A 22,658-nucleotide genomic window follows, 5' to 3' on the forward strand; every position below is an offset into this window, starting at 1 on the left:
TATGTGGAGCATTGTTTTATGTCGATAAGTACAACAGTTACTCACGGAGATGTCCTTCAATTGGTTACAGTTCTTGTAGATCATTTTAGTAACGGTACCAATTGGCACTTTGACGCCCCCATGGCTCAACATATTGCGCTCATTGGTGATATCATCTGCTCCTTGAAAGCGCTCCCAGCCAATCAGTGCCCAGGGGGCCGGACGCATTTGGTGGATACTCGCTCTCGCAAACAGAGGTGGTAGGGAACGTCCCTGTTCGCGCATTGAAGAGAAGAGGACGGCGTCTGAACGGCAAGCGACTCTTTCGGAGGAGATAGTGGCTATTTTTTTCTCTCCGCTTAAACAACAACAACAACTAATATTACGATTTATCCTGAGAGTCGTCAAACTACAGCGATCGAAACGTGGGGGGGAACGAGGGATTTTATCCGCAAGTTTTTTTTCTTTTCCATTTTTTTTCTTTTCATAAAGAAGGATTGTGTGTTGGTTTGTTTGCAATCGCGACGCAAAGATGATGGTCGGGGAGATCGAAGTGAAGGAGAGACCGAGGCCGAGTCCCGACTATTTGATGCAGTTACTGAACGAGAAGAAGCTCATGACGAGTTTGCCCAACCTGTGCGGTATCTTTACACACCTTGAACGGCTTCTTGATGAAGGTAAAAATCACCAACGGTGCTGTGGAGAGTTGGGGGAACGTGACTAGGGGCTTGAGGGGTGCACGCTTGCTGCATAGAACACCATAGGCACGCATACACGGTAGGCTAGCTCCATTAGCCTGTTACGGAGCAGAATCACACTGTTAGCTCAACTTAACTCTCACAACTTCAAAAAGTGTAAATCCTGACACCGTTAGGTGGTGACAATGGTTGATCTGGTTGTTTGAATACATATCATTTTCTAACGTTTTGGAAGTTTGATGTTGGAAGATGTGAGGCATTGAGGCCATGGCCAAGAAGAAAGGAAAAGTTTTTTTTTTTTTTTTCCAATCAGGGGTTTCGGGACTAGCTAGATTAGCCAGCTAACGTTAAACTCAACGTTAGCTGTAGCCACAATTAGCCAGTTGTTCCACGACTGGTCTGTCAGCATATCCAAAGCAACACGGGATATCACTCAGCTTTGACACAGATTTCTCCGATCGGGATAATCAAGTTAGGTGTCTGGTGGTGAACTTTAGCACGGTCTCACTGTACTTGGCCAACTGTTCAGGTTAAAACAAACAAACTTCCTAGCCATAGTTGTAGACCAGCTGCGAAATAAAACCTTTCAGTCGAAAATGGGCAGAATGATCGAATCTTACTATTCGACTTGGTCTGATACAAATGGCTACAGTTTATGGCTTTTAATCATTTGGGACGGGATCAATTAAACGTGAAAGCTCTTTTTGGCTTGTAATTCGAAGGCAACCCCTCGTGCATTGGAATGTGGTCCTGGTATGGTGTTGTTTCGCTCGAGGGTCTCTATAACAATAGCTATAGGAATTGCCCAACAGAAGCACCAATCAGGGAAATGTGGTATTTCTTTGCTGGTGGTAAACATCATGTTAATAGTGTTGTTAACATTAGGTAGCTGTTTGTGAGTGTTTGTTCTTTAGAGAGAGCTATCTTGGTCGGTAGTCAAATAATTTTGCAGCTGCACGACATAATATGTCTAACGTTAGATGTACTCGTGAAAATCGAACGAAAGGGCCCATAATTGCTGATACACCGATGTTGACCGAGCCAAACCTGTTGTCTTTGGTTGTAGTACAACTATTCTTGACATAGTGGTGTAACGTTATTGCTATTTATATCAGGCGACATTATCCCGAGAGCAAGATAGTGGCCGAGCATGCTTGCTGTAATTGAATGGGTGACGCTAGAGAGCGCCACTTTTCCCCGATGCTGCTCCGCTCTCGGAGCTGAAGTCATTGGACTGTTGTCACTACTCGTCGGCCCTTTCCCCGATAACATCAGTCTGTGGATGTGACTTGATTGTCAGCGTTTCTGGGCGATGTAACTGTCGCCTACATTAAACGTTGGAGTCAATTCTCCGCCGTCGCTATACGAATTGGGAAATGTTTGTTTGCCCGGCGAGGCTACCCATGCCTCGCAGTGATTGCAGAGGGCACTGCATGTCGGTGGTATTTAATCGTGAGCCCGTATTCAAGCTCGTTTTGTAGCGATCCCTTGTTTTATTAACCTATTTGTGGTCATAAAAACAGAGAATATCTGCCCGCTTCATAAACAAGTTGGTCTATGCTGAACACAGTTTATGTTAACTTTTGCTAGTTCACGCGTATCCTCATCTCGCTGGGAAGTGCAATAGGTCTTTTATGGAGCCACGGGGAGCCCCCTTCTCCGAAATGTGTTTCCTAACCAGCGACTGTTGTTGTAATTGCGTGGCCGCGTGATATTAGCCCTTCCTATGGGCTTTTTTTCGGTTTTGGGGTGCGAAGTCTCAGCCGACTGAGAGGCCCTTTCCGCAGCTGCTCAAGACATTTCACATGCAGCTGTCGGATCTTACCGCTCAAAGTCACGGCATGAATTAGACCCCTCACATTACTGCCACCGACTTCAATTCGTTTAATAGTTTAGGTGATGTTTTACTCCTGTAGTATTTGCACACATGTTATCGAGCACCACAATGTGTAAAGAAACAGTTGGAAAATCAGTGTGGACCATTTGCATAGTAATTTGCTTATGGTGAAGGATTTGGGACGAGTGGTCCTGTAGACACTGTTGCTATTGTGAGCAGTGATTCATTTGTACACTGATTGACCGTAATAGGAAGGCACACATCAGCTGTTTTCCAGTGAGAGAGAGAGAGAGAGATCAGTGGAAGCTTGGGTTTGTGCAGTTGGTCAGGGTCTGCATCCCTAATATAGATCTCCTCCAATGACCCCTGTCCCTAATACAAGGTGACCGCAGAGTGTTGTAACCGGCAGGGTGTTGCTGTTATTCTTGAGCATGATTGAAAGGCAGAAATTGGCTCAGTGAACCCCACCACACACACAGAGTATATCTAACTGATGACATTCAGACATAGAGAGGGGTCTGGGACATGAAGTGGGGAGAGACCTAGGAGAAAAGTTCCCTCTAGACGCATTTTGATTTTTCGAGATGTCTGGACAGCTGCAGCTGGTGCGCACACACACAAGCCTAGCTCACACATGCCTCTCACTTCAAATCCTTCATGTGTGTGCAGCTGTTTCCATGGCGAAGGAAAATTGACACCCTCTGCTTTAACCCCTTTGACCCCAGCGTCTGGATTTAGACCTGCAGCGTGTGTGTGTAAGGGATAGGCAAAGGACTGTTTTTGAGGACACAGAGCCATCCAGGGTTATTTCAGAACTGCAGGTAGACGTGTGAGGGGTTTAACGTCTCAGACTTTTACAATGACACAATGCAATTTCATTGTTCAGGCAACAATTCTGTATGCCCCCACATACATACTGTTTTGACACTGACATTGTAAACGTTCTCTAAGAAGAGTGTAAAGCAGTTTGCAGTAAAGTTAATCACAACGTCGTCTATTGCTGGAAAAAAAAAAAGCGAGCAGCCTATGATAACCTGCGTGGCAGGCCGGATCTATGATGACCTAATAAATGCTAGGCGGGCCAACGGGATGAAAGTGCATAGCGGGCCGTAGTTTGGCCACCCCTGCCCTATAGGTATGGCTATACCAACACATTTTTTTTAAATTGCTGACTGTCTAAAACAAGAGTCTTGTGTCTAACACCAGTGTGATTATTTTTTACAATTCTGAACCAAAAATCACTCTGTTTTATTTGATTCTGACTTCCACTTTGAAGTCAACTAAGCTGGCCATTGTAGGAACAATTTATATATTTAGACTCAGAGGAACGATAGTGTTACCTCGTACATTCTTTATAAAAAAAATAATACTGTTTGCTTTCTTTAAACATAGCAGTTAGTGAATTATATTACTGAATTGTGAAACCAGTGTTTTGTCACAGTCACTACCAAACACGTTTAGGAAATCCCTTTCAGGATGTGCTCCACTTAGTGGACTGTAGACATGCGTGCGTGTGTGCTGTCCTTCCTACTGTAGATGACAAAGCACTGCATCTTAAACACTGCCCGTCAGGTAATGACCGGCCTCTGATGTTTTCATGTGACATCAGCCTTTGAGGGAATGGCACGTGCTGTAGTAAACGCGCGTCCAAACCACCTGTCTGTGCTGTCAGTGCTGATACTGTCATTTGGTGCATTTCAAACACCCAGGGCACAGTTTGTTTGTAGTTGGAAACAGACATTTTGTGTCATTTTATGAAGACCTGAGCACCTGTTTTCCTGTATGAAAGATTAACTTCTGACCAGAATTGGATTGTTTGTGAGGCTAAAGCAATCACCTCCAGTGAATGTTTTGAATAGTGTGTGTGTGTGTGTACAACTAAGTTAGTCTCCCATCCTGTTCTGCACCCATCTTTTGCTGTTGACAGACTGTGGCACCCACCCCCAACACCCACACATTCACATATGCACACACTCCCATCTCACAGGGTCAGGCCCTCTCTAGCCTTTGACATACAATCAATTTAAAGCCTAACAAGACTGAGCACTGCTTGCAGGGTTAACAGTTCTCAGAGACACTGCCCCAGGCCAGACGAGAGAGAGAGAGAGAGAGAGAGGGAGAGATATGGAGGGATTGATCTGCTGGAGTGCCTATGTTTGTAGGACCGGCCTCAAGGCTGAGGGAGAGTTGCCTAGACGAGTTTATGCCCCCTCTAGATTCCTCCCCCAGACGCTTCTTATGAGCGAGTAATTAAATAACCAGGACGCGTCATGAGTGGCTGGTGTGTGCTGTCACGGTGGCAGTGTTCTTACCCCATGCCTTGTGCTTCTTGCACTTGTCTGAGAGTGTTGTGTGTTGTGGTTCATACTCAGGGGAGGAAATTAACTTTTTAAAATCTATCAGCTACTGACAGATAAATGGTCAAATTCAACAGTCATGCAATAGTTCTTAGCAGCGTTTTGTTTATGAAATCTACCAGCTACTTTCATATTTTACCAGCATGTGGCCTTCCACTTACCCTATATTAGAACAGTTATTGTGGTTTTGTGCCCTGACCAGAGGTTACACTAGATTTTTTTTTTGACCGGACAAAATGTCTGGTAATATTCCAGAATAGCGGACATACAGAAAATCTGCCAGACATATTTTAAATGGCCAGATCATTGCCAGACATTTAAACAACACTAAATTACAAACTATATATTTCAACAATGCAGTTTATTAAGCGTAGTTAGCACCAGCAGTTTGTTTAGGATGAGCTTTGCACAAGTAGCTGAGAAGGCTACTATCATTCTATGAAGTTGTGTACTGTAACCTGCAAAAATTGAAAACAGACTCTAGCCTACATTATACTACACAAGCACAGTAGCGGAGAATTGCGGGAGTTGGGAGAATTCCCAGTGGATCGGTAATGTGTTGCGGTCGGCATATTTGAGCTTGATATGCATGATATCGTTGTATGTATAAGTTCATTACTGTGCGATCACAGTCCCTCACTCACACTCCCAGCGGCCCCTCCCCACAGACCTGGCAGCCTTATAATGATGCAACAGCTGTGATGAACTGTTATGCAGGTTCACCTGAGAGAGCGTACAGACCCTTACTGAAAGTTTGTTGTGACATCTTTTTGGTGGCCCTGGATTCCCCCCCTAAAATAGGAATAGTCCCAATAAATAAACCACGTGTAATAAATTAATGAGTGAAAAAACATTATAGGTAGCCGGCTAATGTGGCCCTGACTTGGTTAGAAATAATGCCCTGACTGGCCCTGACTGTGTTAGAAATAATGCAGCGGCTGATTTCTCTTTGCTTGGTGGTGGTCTACATTGTTCTTACTCTGCTGTTGTTCTTTCTCAGGACCTGTTCAATCCTCTGTTGTGTAACAGATGCAAGATAAGATGGCCGATAGTGACAGATTGTTATATCCCGTCAATTTGGCTCTTTGCTCTGTTACAATGTGAGAGAGTTTATGGTGATTGAGTGATCTTGTATTGATTAGAAGGGTCAGATGAAAAGCCTATTGGTAGACCTTTCATAGAAATGCTTTGGCATTTCTTAATCTTAATCTTAACAGCTGAGACCATATGATGGTCTCAGCTGTTAAGATTGCCTGTGGTTGCCACTGATTGAAACACTGGAAGCTACTAAACAATTTTGAATGCATCTTCCTTAGACATTTGGCCTGCAACTGATTGACATATACTTTTTGTTGTTCTGTTTCCCATTGTCATTGTCATACATTTTTCTTCATGCACAGTATAACTTGTAAATGCCTGCCTGCTGTAGTGCTATGCAAGATATGGAGTGGCCCTGGCTAGCATGTCGTTCCTACAGGCCGCAATGTAGAGGCTTCACCTATGCTGCAATGATATGTGATCCTGTTTACGTTAAACAAGCCTGCTTCTGATCAAATCTGAGATTACGGCCAACCGGCAACAAGCAGATTCAGCACAGTCTGTTGACTAATATGCCCAGAGAAGAGAAGCAAGCCTTGTGTTGTGCTGCCCTCTGGTAAACGCTTTACTATGGCTCTCGATCTCAGTGCTCCACTTCTATTCCAGTGTCAGACCCAGATGAATCAATATCAATTCTCTGACTGACCATGTCACCATGATAAAATAGTGGCATGTGCTGGGTTGTGCTATAGGCAAGGCAATTTTATTTATATGAGACCTTTTCATACACAAAAATAATTTAGAAAACAGAAAACATAGACACTACTACTGGCTGTGGCTGTGTACTACTACTGTCTAAATGTGCTAGACGCTGATATTAAACAATACTGTAGTTTTGTTCTTGTGCTAGATCCAGATTTAAAACAGTATTCTGACTGTATTATACCATGGTCCAGCCCAACTAAACAGAGCTCTGGTTTTGTTGTTGTGCTATTAAGCAGTGCTGTGGGTTTTATGTCTCTATGTATGCAGGTACTTAGTGCAAAGCAGTTGTAATAATGTTCCTATGTTGGTGTCTGCTATGAACCAGTGCTGTGCTTATGATCCTGTGCGGGTCCCTGCTATCAGACAGTGCTGTGTTTCTCTCCCTGCTGAGGACCCAGCTGTGAGCGTAATAAATGGGACCATACAAGCTGGCTGACAGGGTGAGTGCAGGGGACCAGTCACCTCCCTGCACCCACAGCTTTTCTAGCTCCCTCCTTTTGTTTTTTGTTTTTACCGTCTCTGCCTCTCTCTGTCACAGACTGCAATCTGATGCCTGCACACTTCTGTGTGTGTCTATGGCTGTGCGTTTTTGTGTGTTGCTGGCTGGTTGTGTGTGCGTGTGTGTGGTTCTTGGCTCAGGGCCTGGTCTATATGCCCCTGTGTGCTGCAGGGCTGATAAAGTACTCCTGCGTCGGGTCCTCCCGTCAGGCTCCCTTATCAGAGGTCCTGAGTGCTACTGGGGCGTCCTTATCTTAGCCCGAGCTGCTAAAGGACCCAGCCCCCTGTCACAACCACCCTACCCCTAACGAACGCACACACAAACACAACCTCCACCTCTGTCTCAGCCTCCTCAGTCTCTGGCCAACCGGGAGATTCAGATGTGGACACATAAGCCACTGTCAACTCAGGGGAAAATTTAAAAATGGAGTTTCTTTCTTTCCCTGAGGCCCTGAAAAAGAAAGCCACCCAATCAGTCTGAAATTTCCCCATCTTATAGCGCCGGGCTCTGCAAATATTTATTTGGTGTCCATTACAATGGAGCCCGGGAATGTTATTATTTAGGATACACGTTAAGAAAGCCACTGTGGTCACACAAAAGACCTTCAACCTAACCCTCCAACCTAACCTAACCATTTCGAATTGCACAAGCCCAAACTGGAAGGTTCCCCACCCTTCTCTTCCTCAGCTGAGGCGGGGGTTGTATTGGGTGTTCATGGTCTGTGCTGTGAGCCTCTGGAGAAGAGGAAAGCAAGAGCAGAACAAATGGGGGCTTGTTGAGCGTTGTTATTTAATGTCCCTCCCTTTTCCTCTGCCCTGATCGGGGCTTTGTGATTCGTTACTGAGGTGTGCTCGTCTCCAGAGCTTTCCTTTGACTAATCAGAGCAAGCATGGGGGAGGGAGAAGCCCATTTTCAGCCATATTTATTCAGCCCCTCTCTTCAAACAACACACACATACATCCCCGCCCTCTGCAAAGTGAAACAGGGCCTCACTCTTCCACATTCCTCAACTGCCTGGAATAGTTCTTCATGCAGTCCTCTCTTCACCATACACTCACACTTCTTTCTTTCTTTCTTTCTTTCTTTCTTTCTTTTTTTTTTTTCTTTTTTTCCTTTATTTCTCTCTCTCAGCCTTTGTAGCTTGGCTAGCGTAGCGTGTTTGGCCTGATGTCCAAAAACACGGTGAATATCATCATTAAGAGGCAGACGGAGCGAAATAAAAAAAAAAAAGTGGAAAAAACAGCGGTGTGACACATTCACTGAATAGCAAATCAGGATGATGATTACAGTCAAATTAAACTAGCCTGTGTCTGGGTGGGTGCTGCTCTTAATGGCATCTTATATTCTCTCACAACATAGAACTCTTTTTCGCATTTGGTGAGGTAATTTGGTTTTCCTACTCCCCTTACTCATCATGTTGGAATAAGTCACACACATTTTCTGTCTCTCTCCCTTCTTCCTCCCTCTCTGGAATCCAATAGTGGGGAGAGGTTATCCTTTCCATGGGGAGGATTAAATGGTGAATCATTTGTTTTTGTGTTGAAGAAGGCTGGAGGGACTTTTTGAATGCCTTAGGGAAAGGTTTGGGGAAGTTTTTTTTAACATCTTAACAACAGTTTTTTTTTTTTTTATAGTTTTATTAGTGGACGTGAGTACAAGTTCAAAATTAGGCATGAGGTCCGTCTGTTCAAGTTTTTGTCATCGGGGTCCTCTAAATGGGCTCTTTGGTGAACTAAATTATGGGTGTTGCCTTAGTTTCACCCTTTGTCTCAGTGTGTAGTGGTGACTAGTTGTGTGGGGAGCTGTGTGTGTCACTCTTTCCTCTACTGAGGGGTCAGAACAGCTGGGAAATCAAGTCCTTGATTGCCTTTCTGTGTTTTGCTCTTTCTGTCTCGATTCAGGTCAGTGCAAAGTAGCTTTGTTAGCAAGACTCCAAGTAAAAATGAGCACAATGTGAATATAAACAGTAAGAATATCACATCAAGTTAAATGACAACAATAGCAGTCTCTCCCCCTCTTTGTACGTCTTTCTTTCAGCGCCCCACCACACTTTATTTTCATCTCATTTTGTCTCCTTGGATTCTTTTCCTGGCAGTAAAGGTTTTGGCCTGAAGACTTCCAGTTCTAAGTGCAGTGCGTTTTGGGTTGGAGTTGGCCCTCACGTGATGGTTTATTGGAAAGCTGTACTATTGGCTGAACTACAAATGTCCAATTACTGTACTGTACTGGACGCACGCGACACACACACACACACACACACACACACACACCCTCTGTTTCTGTCTGTCCTGTCTTTGTCTTCTTGTAACAGTTCTCTCTTATGCCATCCTTACACCAAACCAATTATTTCCCATTGTGCGCTAGACATCAACAGGAACTAAAACAATAGCCTACTCATAATAGTCATATTTTTGTGTTTGTGTAGCATTGTTTCATGTGTGACATCCCTAACCGATATAGAGGAGTTCTGTCACGTGACTAATAGCCGACTAATAATTTATAACAAATAATCATATAGGCTACAACTGTCGCCTACTTTGCCCCTTCATGTTTGGTGTTGGAGAGACATCAATATTGGTTTATAGTGTTCATGTCACTATTTGTATGAACCAAGACTAAAAGACTTGTTTGATATCGTCGTAACGCCAAGACTAGAAAAAGACTGACTCGGACTGACTTAAAACCGCTGAGATTGGCACTTCACACTAAACGATCTAGTTGACGGGAGCACGCTGCAACTCCAGTAAAACTCCCTTGATTTTATTCCAACTTTAGAAATTTAGCCGCCAACTGTGGAATCGCTCGAAAATCGCACGGTGAAAGGCCTGCATTAGTGTGTTTGCCCATTGTACACACACACACACACACACACACAGCCAACTTTGTATTCACTCTACAATCGATCAGCTCTCTTTCTATTCGCCACTATGTGCAACAACCCCTCCCCCACCCACCCTCCACCTCAGCGTGGTCTGTGTGCTCTCTTCATCCAGGCCTGGACTGTAATAAATCAGAGCTGAATAATCTACCTGTCGGCAGAAAGGCCTGTGTGATTTGTTTGTGTTTAGTGTGTAATGTCTCACCAGGGCCAAGCCTGTGCTTACCCCTCCAGTCCACTACCCTGCTAACATGACCTCCATTCTCGGTGTGTGTGTGTGTGTAAAAAGAGTGAGAGGGCATGGTCCTATTTAGTTGCAAACTCCTCTTGGCTTGGACTGTTTTTTTTTTGTTTGCACTGCTATTTTTTCTTTTTAGTTCCAGTTATGTTTTGCTCTGCGCACACGCATGCACGCTCAAAGGGATGTTGTGAGTTTGCTCTTCCTGCCTAACCAAGCAGCCACATCAATAAACTTGACACAAACCACAGATTTGTGGTACGAGTTTGTGTTTCAGCATGTGTGATGCGGTGATTTTGTTGTGGTTGGTGAATTCAGACACACTAACTGGGAGATCAGATTCATCAGCCTTGTGTGCGCTTCAACACACTCCCTGGAAAAAAGTTAATCTTATTTCCAACAGATTGACTGATCATTTTTCACAACCCTGGAATGTTTGGCTTTTCTCCAGTTGGTGGTCAGTAGTAACTGTGATGTACTTATTATTGTTATTTTTATTTTTTTAAATTTGACATGTTTTGAATGTGTTTTTTTATTATTATTGTATTATTATTATTGTATTGAGTTTTGGTTGACTGTGTAGCCTTTTGTTGCTGATTGCTCGGTCTCCCTGGGTTTTTAATTATGATGGGCATAAGTCCTGGTTAAACAAACCGTGCGGGAAGGGGGGCACTAGAGCAGTGGGGGTCGAGGTCAGTGTTTTAGTGTGTTAGTGGTACGGGGAAAGTGATCGATTCTGTGTGCTGAAAGCTGAGGGGGGTTGGCACTGAATGAGGTCATCACACAAGCAGCAATCAGGACAACTCACTCACTCACACACTGCACACACGCTCACGCACTGCACGCACACACACACACACACACTACACAAACACACACACACACTGCACAATGTGTTTACGGGGTCTCCAGACAAGCCTGCACCAGTGCAGCTGCAGTGCTAGGGCGAGGGAGAGGGCAGCGCAGGAGACTCCACTGAGGGCAGATAACAGCATCAGGCCACAGAGATTAAGAGCTGCTTTTACGGCCCCAAGATAAGATAAGGTCTGTGTGAGACTGTCATTTACTTTATGTTAGCCCAGATGCTTCAGTTGTAAAGCCAGGCTTAAGCTGACTTGCTCCAAAACCCCACCACCTCCCAACTCCAAAGCACCCCTGCATGACCTTTCACCCCAGTTATCCACATAATATTCCCCTGACAGCCACTGGAAACACACATAGCTTGTGCTTTGCACCATGCTTGCTCCCATAAAACACTTCCCCTCATTTTCTGTCTCTCTTCCTTAGAGTGGTAGCATCATGACCGTAAAGTCTAATTAACTCGTGCCCAGGCATTCCTCCTATGCCTGCCTGCAGAGCTGCACAGACAATAACAACAATAATAATCTTTATCTTTTCCCTGTAATGGAGTGGAGTCTCCTCTTCCTCTGTCTGAGGAAAGGTAGAGCCTGTCACTCCTCTGTAGTGAAGGAGACTCGCTGCTTCCCTTTGCACCGACAGTTATTGAGCACCTGACACTCTCAATGAGGCTGAGTGTGCGTGCACCTTACACACACACACACACACACACACACACACACACACACACACACACACACACACACACACACATATTAAACTGCAGAACCAGCTTGTCACACCTGCATCTACTTCCACGTCCTGCTCCTTCCTCTCCCTTTCTACACACAAACTCTCTGCTGAGGTTGATGGCGTAAGACTCTTTCCCAGTCATCTTTATTGTCCTGGTGGAAACAGCACGGCTCTCCCCCATTCTTTATATTTGAAAGCACAAGCCCACAACACAGTAATATTTAGAAAACCATTCCAAACCCCATACACTGCAGCTGCCAGTGCAATCATGTGAACTTGGGAATAGTTGACATTATTATTCTTTTTTTTAATGTCAAAAACTATAAAATTGTATCATATCATATCCCATTGAATTGCACCAAATTCCATATGGATTCCAAAATCCATATGCAATTGTAGTGTTCCAATATCATATGGTAGCCTATGTATCCAGATGCATGTAAAATGAGTTTAGATCCATGCAAGTGTAAAAGGAAGGTTAAGGAAAATAAGGCGTTGCTAGCCCTAACTCCTCTATTGTCCTCCCCCTCTCTCCTCGCTCATTCCCTCCCGCCTGTGTTACTGGGTGACAGCTGTCATGGTTGAATCACATAAACTGCTCGTCATTCTGAATTCCCCTTCTGTCTTTTGCCCTCTAGATCTGTGTACACACACACTTTGTCCTCTCATTGGCCAGCACACACAAAGTCTCTCTCTCTCTCTCTCTCTCTCTCTCTCTCTCTCTCTCTCTCTCTCTCTCTCTCTCTCTCTCTCTCTCTCTCTCTCTCTCTCTCTCTCTTGGCCTTGTGGCTTCTCTGAGAGGCTACATGTCCTCTCTTTCATCACAGACCAGCACTGACACTAAAGGCCTGTAACGCTGCCTGTCTGTATGCATTAGCTGTGGGTCACCGTCTTGCCGCCAAGGAATAACCCTCCCTTCATCTCCCTCTCTCCATCCTGCTCTTTCTGTATCTCTCCATCCTGCTCTTTCTGTATCCCTTCTCTATCTCCCCCTCTCTCTTCCTCCCTCTCTGGCTTGTGCGGTCCTGCTCTTTCTGTATCTGTGGCTGCCCCTGTATATGCCTCCCTCCCTCTCTCCCTCTGTATCTTCCTGTCACTAGCGCCCTGTCTGTCTCCTCCTCCAAACACAGTCTTGTTCTCTCCATCCCACTTGCTCTTTGTCCATCTCTTGTGTCTCCATCTATTTCATGTCTAATCCCTTCCAAACATGAAGGGACACACACACACAGTTCCCATGCGTTTAGCTATGTTGCCACGGCACTGTGACCCACTTCTGCATTGTCTGTGCATTGTCTGCAGAACGAGTGTATGTTTACAGAATTGCTCCACACACACACACACACAGTGTTTTGAGAGTAGGCTATCCTCAGTGTATGTTTCTGTGTGTCTCCTCTAATTATGTTTGAGTCTTGGCTATGTCATTTAGGCCACCTGTTGCCTACTGTACACACATGTGTTCAAACATTGCCCCTGCAGTCTGTGGCTGATCACAAGGTGTGTGTTTCTGTGTTTGTCTGTGTGTGAGTGTGTGTGACGCAACAGCCTCTTTGCTCACAAGAACTTCTTTGATGTTGTAATAACTCTACTTCAAGCTCTTGAATTTCCTAGACTTTAGAGCCAGTGTGCTTGTCAGCCAGGGGTGCAGGCTGAGGACTCCAATCATGTCAAAGATGGGTTACTGGTATCTGGTGTGTGTGTGTGGGGGGGAAGAGAGATGTGTGGTGTGTGTGTGTGTGTGTGTGTGTGTGTGTGTGTGTGGGAAAGAGTGTGTGTGTGTGTGTGTGTGAAATAGTGTTTTCACACACACACACACACACACACACACACACACACATATAGATAGAGAGGCCTGTCATTCTCCAATCCCAGGCTTCACTCATCACAGCACAATAGTAGCCCTGGGATTAACACACACACACACACAGAGAGGGCCGTGTAAATGGTCCCTGTCAGTACGCTGGCCTGGTTTCCTGCTAATTGAAGCCCCAGGAATGTTGTCCTGTTTCCCTGTCTCACTCCACCCTGCTCACACATACACACAAACAGAAAAGACAAAAGAACAATGGAACACACACACACACACTCAGAGTGGACTATTCTCTATAGTATAGTCTTTTCCTCTCTTTCTTTTTCTTTCTCTCTCTGAACTTTGTGTGTGTGTGGCACTGGGGGCTGTAGTCTCAGATAAAATTGTCTCTTCTTGCGCTCAGATGGCTATTGACAGCTTCTAATCGTTAAGCAAGCCTGCCGCTGCTCAAAAGATTCCTCAACGACGGACCACTTTTGTGAGCGCAGCAGCCTCTGCCACCGTACAATAGAGCTTCCCATCGCCCTGAAGGACGGGGGAGTGGAAGATAGATTTTCCTTCTCTCTCTCTCTCTCTCTCCCTCTCCCCTCCCTCTCCCTCTCCCTCTCCCTCTCCCTCTCCGACTTCCTTCTCTCTCTCTCTCCCTCTCCGACCTCTCTCTCTGTCATCAGCTATGTGATGAACAGCGTTTGACATTTGTGTCCTGCTGGGTCAGGAGTAAGGCCGTATCCGTGGTGGTGGTCGGGGGATGTGACTCAGGACGTGTGTGTGAGCGACGGGAAGCAGCCTTGTGGTTATCTGTCCCCGGCACATGGACACACTCACTTCCTTCCGCTCGTTCTCTGATGGCTACACTCTTCCTGTCTTTGTTGCTCTGCATGGGGGTTTGCGTACTGTGTGTGTGTGTGTGAGTGAGCGAGAGAGACCCGAAGAGAGCAAGGAGTGGTAGGAAAGGAGAAAGAGAGAGCGAGAGAGATGAGTATCAGGTTTAGTCATGTCTCCACGGAAACTCATGACCACAGGCTACTGAAGGCTTGCCCTGCTTTTGACCCAGACGATGGGATGAAGTCTCCCTGGTGCTGTGGGCCTCACAAACACAACACACTGACATGATGCATCCACAGGAAGCTCTCGACCCCCATCTATTCACAGGACCTCTGAGGAGATTGTTCATGGTGGCCTGTGCAAACAATGAGTTGGCCTGCATGGGTGTATGTTTCCAGCCAAACATCCTGGCTCCTGCGTCCTGCTCCTCTCTCCTCTTGGCCAGCCCCATCCTCACCATGCTCCTTTTCCTACCCTTTGTTTCAGAGTGAGGCTTCCTGTTGCTCCAGTGTGTGTTGTGGCTGTGTGGGTGGAAAGTGCGCTGATTTTGTTGCTGTTGCACTCAGTCACACTAGTAATATGTCTCCTAATCGGACTTAGTGCAGCAACCGCATTCAACAGCTAAAACCAACTCCAGGTGAAAACAAATGTCTGTGTGTGAGTGCCCATGTGTGTTTGTGTATGGCTGGATATTACCACTCAGTGTAGTCCGCTACAGAAGAACATCCCTCTGCAGTAGCTCTTTATGCTATTATTACCCTGTGCCCCCAGGCAGGGTATACCCAGTGTGTGTGTGTGTGTGTGTGTGTGTGTGTGTGTGTGTGTGTGTCTGAGCTGCATGGGACTCTCCCTTCAGGAAGGAGATTCCCAGATGCGTTGGGGCAAGTGGAGGCATTTCTAATCAAACCTTTGTTGGGAAACTGCCCCAGTACTACTCTCCAGACATCTATGTTTACTTCTGAAGATAACTTTGGCCTAATTACTGTCAAAAGCTGTTAAGTTTTACTGCGCAGATAAGAGCACTTTATGGAGCTGATAACATGGCTTGTGATAACATGGCTTCCGTGTATGATTGGGTCCTGTGTATTGGCAGTGACATTATAAAGTTACTCAGACAAGTATGCACAGCATGAAGTGCCATCAGTGTGTCCATGCACATTCTTTTGGACCCCCCTAGTGTGCCCCCTGGTGAAGAGGGGTGTGTGTGTGTGTGTGTGCACGTACGTGCACTTCTGTTTTTTGTGTGTTTATAATGATGCCCCTCCCCACTGCGCCTGCTTAAGAGGAGCCCATTAGCGCCCTGCGTTGTGCCACCCCCACCCACTCTTACCCCTGGTGCGGCCCGAAACGGGTACTCCCACGCCTCATTGAGCCCGATCCTGCCCCCCGCTGGCATCCCCCTCCACCCACCAGCCCTGCGTCATCACACACACACGGGCAGACAAGCTCCCTTCCTTTGTCTAAATTTAGTCTGAGTTAATGGCACTGCAGAGCAGAGCAGAGCAGAGCAGAGCAGAGCAGAGCGGAGCGAGGGTGAGTGGGGAGGAGGGAGCAGGGAGATGGCTCTCCCATAGGCAGTGAACTCACTGGCAGCTCTTCAGATCCTGATCAGGGCTGGACATCCTCTAGAGCTCAGCACTGCTGGGGGAGACTACAGCAGCATGCTGGGGGAGCTAAAGCTTTTACGCTTTAGCAGCCTGCTGCCTTGCAGTAGTCAAAGTCCTCCAACTCAACTCTGCTTCATTGACAGGACTGTCAAAACACTGGGAAGGCCTTATACTGATAACCCTAATGCTGCCCAGGGGCAGTCAGTCTAAGCAGTGGACAGTTTGTTATATGGAGACTGAACTCAGTTGTTTGGGACCTGTTGGTTATCATGCAAGAGACTGGAAAGGCAGGCGTGTTGATGCGGCTGCTGTCGCTGAGTTGGAGTGGGAACCTCTGTCCACTGCAGTCCTCTGTAAAGCCACTTGGTGCCTTTGAGGATCTACATGCAGTGGAGGCTGTGATGAGGGAAGCGTTCCGCTCCATCTCCTGAGCCTTCCCTGCATCCCCAACCGCACCAACAGTGTGTGTTTGAGTAGTGTGTGTATGAGTGAGCGTTTTAATAGCTCTCTGTGTATATTAAAGCTGTCTGAAGATGTGTGTTTTGGCTGTGACTCATCCTATTGAAGCGGTCATGCCAGCCACTGCTTGGGCACCCACGCCAGCGGTCCCATCCAGCCACATCACATCTGGCACGTGCCACCCCACACACACCTCACACACACACCCCACACACACACACACACACACACACACACACACACACACACACACATCCACAAAAGGCATGTAGATATTACAGCTATTCCTTCTGAAACAGTCAGTCTCATCTTCTTTAATCTCTCACGTATTCAGACAGTCACACAAACCTGGAGTGACCGCAGTGTCCAGTCTGTCGGTCCGTGTGTGTCTGTGTGAGGGGAAGAGCGGTTGAGTGTAATGGCATTTGGATTTCCAGTGAGACTCTTGCAGGGCTGAAGGTGGAAGGGCAGGGCTGTGGCGCGTTAGCCTCGGAGTTGTTTACCTCGGTGGGGCCCGGGGCTGTTTGCGCACCTTGGCGTGTGTGTGTGTGTGTGTGTGTGTGTGTGTGTGTGTGTGTGCACGTGCGCGCCTTGGCCCCCTGTCTTCTCACTGGCGCTCTGGCTGTAAACAGCCCAAGACCGCTTCATTTGTTCATTCTCAGATTTTAAATGTGAATACATCGGTTTAAAGGAAGTAGTTAAAATGATGTCTTTCAACATTGTGGGTGATGTGAGGCTGTGACTGTTTCAGACTGTGTGTTGGTACAAAGCAGCTATAGCATTGATGCTGAGTGACCAAAGGCATGAGCGCACACCTGCAGGTTTGGAAGGGGTCGAAGGGAATGTTGCGTGTGTGTGTGTGTGTGTGTGAGAATGTATAGCTTTTGTTATTTTCTTCTGTTAGTCTTCACACCTGGCTTCTGATGCAGTGTGTGTGTGTTGTGTAGTTTTTCTGCTGCAATTGCAGGAAAGTTCCCCAGTGTAAATCTCTCTCACACACAGTGCGGAAACTGCTGCATCACTCCTCTTCCTCTCATTCAATCTCTTACGTTTTGTCCTGCAGGGAATTACTTTGGACTCAAACAGGCCCCCCACACACACACACACACACACACACACACACACACACACACACACACACACACACACAGAGCAACCTGCTTGCTTTCACTCACTCACACACCAGTGAGCTTCAGCTTTGGTGTCATGGCACAACGGGGCGAGAAGCCAGCTGCTTCTTCTGGTTTGTGTGTGTGTGCGCCTTAAGTGTGTGTGATTTAGGCTCCCTTCTGCATTGCTGCCACCTGGGCCATCTGTCCCTACTCTTGCTTCTCCGGCTTGGCACAGTGACCTGACTTGATCCCTGCCCCTCCACTTCTCTGGTTTCTATTGGCTGAAGGCAGACAGGAGGGTTGGGGAGAGACCGTGTGAGCATCTCAGCTGATCATCCCACTCCCGCCCACAGCTGCCGATGGCTGAGATACAGAGCAGAAAAGTCTAGGCCGTTACCTTAAAGGTTGGCATCTAGATGGATAGATAGATACTTTATTGATCCCCAAGGGGAAATTCAAGAAATTCAAGCTTCTGCTCCAGCTGTAGGCAACACTGGGGAGGGCATTTAAAAACTGCCTCCGTGTCTGGTTTGTGACTGATTCACGTCTATCCAAACACAGGCAACATACTTTTCAGGCACCCCATGCTTGTGGGACTTATGCATGCACACACACACACACACACACACACACACACACACACACACACACACGCGCACTCTCTGAGAAGTGAAAATGGGGGATTTAAAATGCAAGCCCAGCTGTGTGTTCCTGATAAGGTGTAAAAATGCACACACATTGCACAGCTCTATCGTGACTCCACTGAATCTCTTCCTTTTTACCCTCTTAAAGAATTCGCCCTTATTCCTCCTCTGTGTGTGTGTGTGTGCGCGTGCATGCGTGCTCAGCTGAAGTAGTCCTCTCTATGCTGAATAAAAGAGCTAGACATTAAAAGCCAAATCCTATCGCCTGCTGTGCACACACACACACACACACACACACACACACACACACACACACACACACTTGCAATGGACTAAAGTGCATTGCTTCAGAGTGGGGAAGTGTGTACCTTGCAGCGGTCTCGTCTCTAACACTGGCGCTGCTGTATATTTCATCTCTCTTGCCCTCTTCACTCGCTCATCTATATCACACTACTTTTTCCTTCTTTCTTTCATTTCCCCCCCTCTCTCTCCCCTCTCTCTCTCCCTCCCCCCCTTTTCTCATTTTCTCTCCCCTCTTCTCTTTCTGCTACAGTTGATGTCTCAATCGCTCTGTAATGCTTAAAAGCTGACATTAAAGAAGCCAAATACGGCAGAGAGAGAACGCAGACAGAGAGTGGAAAAGGAGCCTCAGAGAAGGGATAGAGAGAGAGAGAGGGATGAGAGATGAGAAGAGATAAGAAGAGAGCGAGCCTGAGAAAAGTCCGGCCAGGAAATGTGTGTGTGCACGCGCAAAAGAGGGAATGGACGTAATTGGCCCGCAGGCTCTCCCTGTTCAGGTGGCAGCCAGAGGATCCTCTAATCTCATTAATCAGGAAAAGTTTACCAGGGCTTTAATGAACACACACACACACACACACACACACACACACACACACACACACACACACACACACCTCCTCTCAAGTTACTGACATAGAAACTGGGTGAGCGGAGCTTAGCTTAGCTGGCTAACAGGACACATCTGGACAGGATAGCGTGAGACTAGCACCTGTCCTAAAATACAGGCACACAAAACATGTGGGAGGGACATGGCAAAGGATAGACACAGAGACACACACACACACACACACACGTGTGTATTCTCTTTCTGTTGGGAGGTTGATGAATAAAAGATCTCCACTCCAGTGGCTGCAGTGCTGGTTAGTCCAAGCCTCAGTCTCAGACAAATTTTCACTCCGACACGAGACTTAAAACATCACATAGTGCTCAAGCATGGTCTTATTACGTTCTCTCCAGTTTGTTCTTGTATAAGTATAAGGATATATACTTTTTTGATCCCGTGAGGGAAATTTGGTCTCTGCTTTTCACCCAATCGGTGAATTAGTGAAACACAAACAGCACACAGTGAACACACAGTGAGGTGAAGCACACACTAATCCTGGCGCAGTGAGCTGCCTGCTACAATGGCGGCGCTCGGGGAGCAGTGAGGGGTTAGGTGCCTTGCTCAAGGGCACTTCAGCCGCGGCCCACTGGTCGGGGCTCGAACCGGCAACCCTCCGGTTACAAGTCCAGAGTGCTAACCAGTGGGCCACGTGTGTTTGATATTGATGCAGGGGGCGATGTAATGATTGGTCACCTCCTAGACACCTAGTAATGAAATCTCTGCTTCTCTTGCTTTGGAAAGAGAAGTTGGTCATATGTGTGTGTGCATTTTACCCACATCCTTTACTGGAATGGAGGTTGAGGGAGGAGCCCCAGTTGCCATAAACACTGTGCATTTGAGTTATGTTCTTTGTGGTCTTACATAAGACGTGGCACTTTTAAATCTGATCTGATGTGATGACCGTTTCCAGGTGATGTCATGCTCAGTCAGACACTCTTTCCGACTAGTAAACGAGAGCAGATGTTCCTTTCATTGCCCTGTCTTTCATTTGATCTATATCTGTCTGTCTGTACTGGTTTTTCCTGTCTTTCACCTCACCAGAGTGTTGGCGTGTTTATCGGACTCATCACGTGATGAGCTCACTCTCTCACTCTCACACACATGAGGTTGGCTGCTGGGCAGATGATATAGTTGTGTGTGTGTGTGTGTGTGTGAGTCTAAGTAGTGGGTCTGCTCTTTTCCTCAGCTGGGGTTCCATGTAGAAGTGGAGAAGATTACTGAGGCCAGTTTGTTTCTGCAGGGTCATAAAAAGAACGTCTGGATTTTCCATAGAAGGTCATAAATTACATTTAGTCAAGTCTTTTCTTTATACGCTTGTTCATTCATTGGTTCTACCATCGCATTTTCCCCAGAGAAATGCGCTGTCTGCGGCTTTCATTCATTCCACTTGTTGCAGTTCTGTCTGAGGAATTTGGGTGTTATCACAGCATTCCACAACTACAAGAGTCATGCGGCAGTGCAACAAAGAGACTTTTGGAAAGGACTTTCACAGAACTCCGAACTACCAAGGTTCACTACCAATGTTTTCTTTTACAGTCTATGGTCTAGTGTTGCACCAGAGAGGGTTGAAGCAGGTTTCTGTGAAACAACCCATTCATTTGTAATTTCACATCAGTAAGTCGTAATAAAGCAATATGAAAAGGCAAGGTGTGCCCCCCCCCTCCCTCCCCATCCATTCCCTCTCCTTCTCTCTTTGTAATTGAGTGACCATGATGAGTGTTCAGTAGTGTTCATTAGTGGAACATTAACCAGCTCCAGCATCCTAAACACACTTCTCTTTTCCTCTCTTCCCTTCTCTCTTTCTCTTTCTGTCCTGAAGCTGCTGGCTTTCACTCTGCAGAGCATTTATATCAATAACTGCCTTATCCTCTGGAGGCCGTGTGTGTGTGTGTGTGTGTCAGTGTCAAAGGAGTGCTGAGTCAGGAGTTTAATGTCCTCTGTCAGATCAAGTGAAGGGTGTTTCACCTCCATGTTGACCTCTATAAACACACACACACACGCGCTAACCCACTCACTCACTGTGCCCTTGGCTCTCCAGCAAATCCCCTGCCCTGTGCAGTTAATGTTCCCATCCATTGTGTGTGTGTTAGTGAGCGAGTGACCGCTCTGCACTGTCCTTCTGTATGCCTCATTCTGTGCTGGTCGCTATTTTGTCACAGTAATTAATTTGGCCTCTCCCTCTTTTTTTTTTTTTCGCTGGTCCCTTTAGCTGCCTTTTCCCCCCCCCCCTCCATCTTCTATTACTGTCTTTTTAATTCCAAAATGTGGCATTCATCAGCACAGACGGAGACAAACGATTTCATCTGTAGGGTGCAGACTGAGTTAGGGGAATTGGGGAGGTGGTGGGGTGGGAGTAATTTCAGGTGAGCTGTCCATGAGAGAGAAAAGGAGAGGAGATGGGGGTGCAGTAATAGCGCAGAATGGAATGAGAGGCTGTCAAATGCTGAGGGCTCGGGCCGGCCTCCTTATGCTAATATGACATTTTCCAGCTCACGCTGCGGAGGTGGGGGAAAGAGGGAGGGAAAGAGAGGAAACAGAGGAGGTGTGAAGAAATAGATAGATATCCAGATATCCTCCTGTTACAGACTGGGCTGCTCAGAAAATACACGCTCGCTGCCTCACACAGCAAACTGAAGAATAATATTTTGGCTGATTCTGATCTTCCCTGTGCATAGGGAGTTGTGCTATGCTAGACTAAGGCCTAGTCCACACGTACCAAACCAATCTTTTTTTCCTCCGTCTTCCCTGGAACCGTATCAAGAATATTTGCGTCCAAACGGATCCATCTCAACACGACTCACCATGTTACTTCATACCCTAGGCCTATAGGTGGCACTGTTTCTTTACAGAAATTGACCAGAACTTGCGCTTTACAAACAGACAGAATAGGCTACGACGAAATGGCTAGTGCAAGGAAACCAGAATTGTTTGTGTGGACTGATGGTGAACTGTCAACTGTAAAACTAATAAACTTAATTTTACGGTTTGTGAAGGGTGCAGTCCCGTCCTTTATTTGGCTAACGCAGGTAGGCCTACTAATCACCTTTACTTTCTTTGGTTGTAGGATAGTCCGTGATTCACATTAGTTTTGGCTACCACCGCAATTAGGCTACTAAACGCAAGGCTTACCCAAGTTCTAGGCTATTCTGTCGCCACATTTATAATATTGCTATAAAACCTTCGTTAGTAACAGTCAATACTTTTGCCTGCATCAAATCGGCGATTTGCATTCAGTGTGCTACCATCGGCTTAACGTGAGTTCTAAAGCGTCTTTGTATGCTTATATCTGATTTCACTTTCGACTGTGAATGCATGTATATATGTTGTAAGACATGTAAAATAAATGAATGACACTGGCACTACGCACAAATTAATGTAGCCTAAACTTACACCGCACTTTCCTAATAACTTAAGTTCTCTC

At 46.3% G+C, this 22,658-nt stretch overlaps 1 protein-coding gene across 10 annotated transcripts in view; it reads left to right on the plus strand.

Moving 5' to 3' along the window:
- Nucleotides 1-224: 224 nt before the first annotated feature.
- qkia (QKI, KH domain containing, RNA binding a) overlaps nt 225-22,658 on the plus strand; it is a 207,344-nt gene continuing 184,910 nt past the window's right edge. For 6 of the 10 annotated variants that reach the window (XR_007191810.1, XR_007191812.1, XR_007191811.1 and 3 more), the window contains exon 1: nt 225-656. Coding sequence is in view for 6 of the 10 variants with exons in the window: in XM_048227266.1 (XP_048083223.1) it covers nt 512-656 (145 nt within the window). In the remaining 4 variants the exon portion in view is untranslated. The remainder of the gene's footprint in view (nt 657-22,658) is intronic. The other 4 variants (XM_048227271.1, XM_048227268.1, XM_048227269.1 and 1 more) reach the window with 1 other exon arrangement.

Source organism: Alosa alosa, chromosome 19 (assembly GCF_017589495.1).
Source record: "Alosa alosa isolate M-15738 ecotype Scorff River chromosome 19, AALO_Geno_1.1, whole genome shotgun sequence".
NCBI classification, from domain to species: Eukaryota; Metazoa; Chordata; class Actinopteri; order Clupeiformes; family Clupeidae; genus Alosa; species Alosa alosa.